The sequence below is a fragment of the Camelina sativa genome, chromosome 2 (assembly GCF_000633955.1).
Source record: "Camelina sativa cultivar DH55 chromosome 2, Cs, whole genome shotgun sequence".
Lineage (NCBI taxonomy): Eukaryota > Viridiplantae > Streptophyta > Magnoliopsida > Brassicales > Brassicaceae > Camelina > Camelina sativa.
In genome coordinates this window covers 16,287,640-16,289,376 of record NC_025686.1, presented here as the reverse complement: position 1 = coordinate 16,289,376, position 1,737 = coordinate 16,287,640, and the positions used below count along the sequence as shown (strand labels likewise).

The 1,737-nt window shown below is 35.6% G+C and overlaps 1 protein-coding gene across 1 annotated transcript in view; it reads left to right on the top strand.

Annotated features, from left to right (window-relative positions):
• LOC104726464 (nucleolin 2) overlaps positions 1-1,737 on the top strand; it is a gene marked incomplete at its 3' end in the record, with an annotated part of 2,351 nt that extends 614 nt beyond the window's left edge. The window contains 6 exon segments of the mRNA XM_010445337.2: positions 310-456; positions 691-726; positions 877-1,013; positions 1,128-1,274; positions 1,371-1,565; positions 1,662-1,737. Coding sequence (XP_010443639.1) covers positions 310-456; positions 691-726; positions 877-1,013; positions 1,128-1,274; positions 1,371-1,565; positions 1,662-1,713 — 714 coding nt within the window.

Below are 1,737 nucleotides of genomic sequence, written 5' to 3'. Positions count from 1 at the left end.
TATCTAGTATGCCTTCTAGAGCTAGCTGTTGTATCTTTCTTTCTCAAACCGCATTTGAGTCATGAACAACAACAATACTTCTTGTAGATACTTGTTTCTGAGTCATTTTTATTTCTTTGAGCTCAAAACCATGTTTTTGGATCTTGTTACTTTCTCTTGTTTTAATTGTGTAGTGTATCTTTTAGGACTCAAGCTAGCTCTTGTATTTGCTTTTTTACTTTTTTTTATGTAAGATCTTCATTTCTTTCTCTAACCGCATTGACGATATATGTACTTCTTGTCGATACTGTTCTGTTTATATATATACAGGCTGCTGAAGCAGATACCAATACTCCTAGAAAAGAGAGCAGTAGTAATGTTTCCAGCAAGGAATCTGATACACTGGAGAAAGGAACCCTGAAACGAATGTTGCTTCCGTGCTCTTCTTCTGATAATCGTCTTGAAAAGACCGCTGAGGTAGGCGAGACAGTCTTACTCATTCCAGTTACTTGTACCTCAGTCTTGTTATGTCTCCTGTTTCAATTATTTTGCTTATGTAGCGCGTGTCGTTTAGAGCTAGCTGTTGTATTTTCTTTTTGTTTGTACATTTCTTTCTCAAATCCCCCCGAAGTGACTATACTTCTTGTAGATACTGTTTCCGAGTCTTTTTAGTTACTTCTTTGACTCGAATTATGTTTTTCTTTTTGGCAGAAAAGTGATGAAGGTGAAGAGCCTGCCAAGAAAAAGGTAAGCAATAGTTAAATCTTCTATATGGTTTTCAATTATAGATATATATATATATATATATATATATATATATATATGTATTTTTAAATGTAAGTGCCAATTAACGAGAAAATCGTACTGTGTTTTAAAAAAAAAAATATATATATACAGGCTAAATCAGATATCAATTATACTTATAAAAAAGCGAACATTACTCGTCCGTTTCCTGTCTATGCGGATGCTCATCCTCTTGAAAAGAATGCTCAGGTAGGCGAGATAGTCGAATTCGAAAGGCAACCTGGGGGGAGGTAAATTTTGAATTTCCATGTTTTGGAGACATGTGTTCTTTTTGTGTTGATTATGTTCTCTCCTGCAAATCATTAATTGCGCTGATGATGACACTGGTGCATTGTAAATTTCAGTTGTGATGGTGGCATCCTTTTCGTAAAGGGATATGATTCTTCGCTTTCTGAGGATGATATCGCGGAAGCAATGCTTGAGCATTTCTGTCCATGTGGAATGATCCGAAGAATTTATTTTCAAACAAATGGAACCACACCTATTTTACGGTCTCTGTGACTACTTTCTTAATCACTCTAATTTTTGTGACAAGTAATTAAAGTTGAAGTTGTGCTAATATATTTTTTACCATTTTCTTTTGACAGACATGTTTTCGTTGAAATGTTACAAGGCACAGTGGCCGCTTTAAAACTTAATGGAAGTGACCTGGGAGGATTTAAACTTGAAGTTCATGATGCTAAAGAGAGAGACGAATTCTATTTCACTCGCGATCTGGATTTTCCTTTTATCCCCCCGAAATCTCGTCGTCATGAGCGTTGGGATCCAAGTAGATTCACAAAGTAAGTACATACATTTTGTTCTTGATGATTGATTCTTTGTCTCTTGATAAAAACGTGACTTGTCACTAATTTGTGATTTTTTATTTTTCTCTTTAGAGAATCGCCTCCGGTGTATGGCATTGTCAGTTCTAGCAAGATCAACAAGTAATAGAGACCAGCTGCAGCTAGCTAC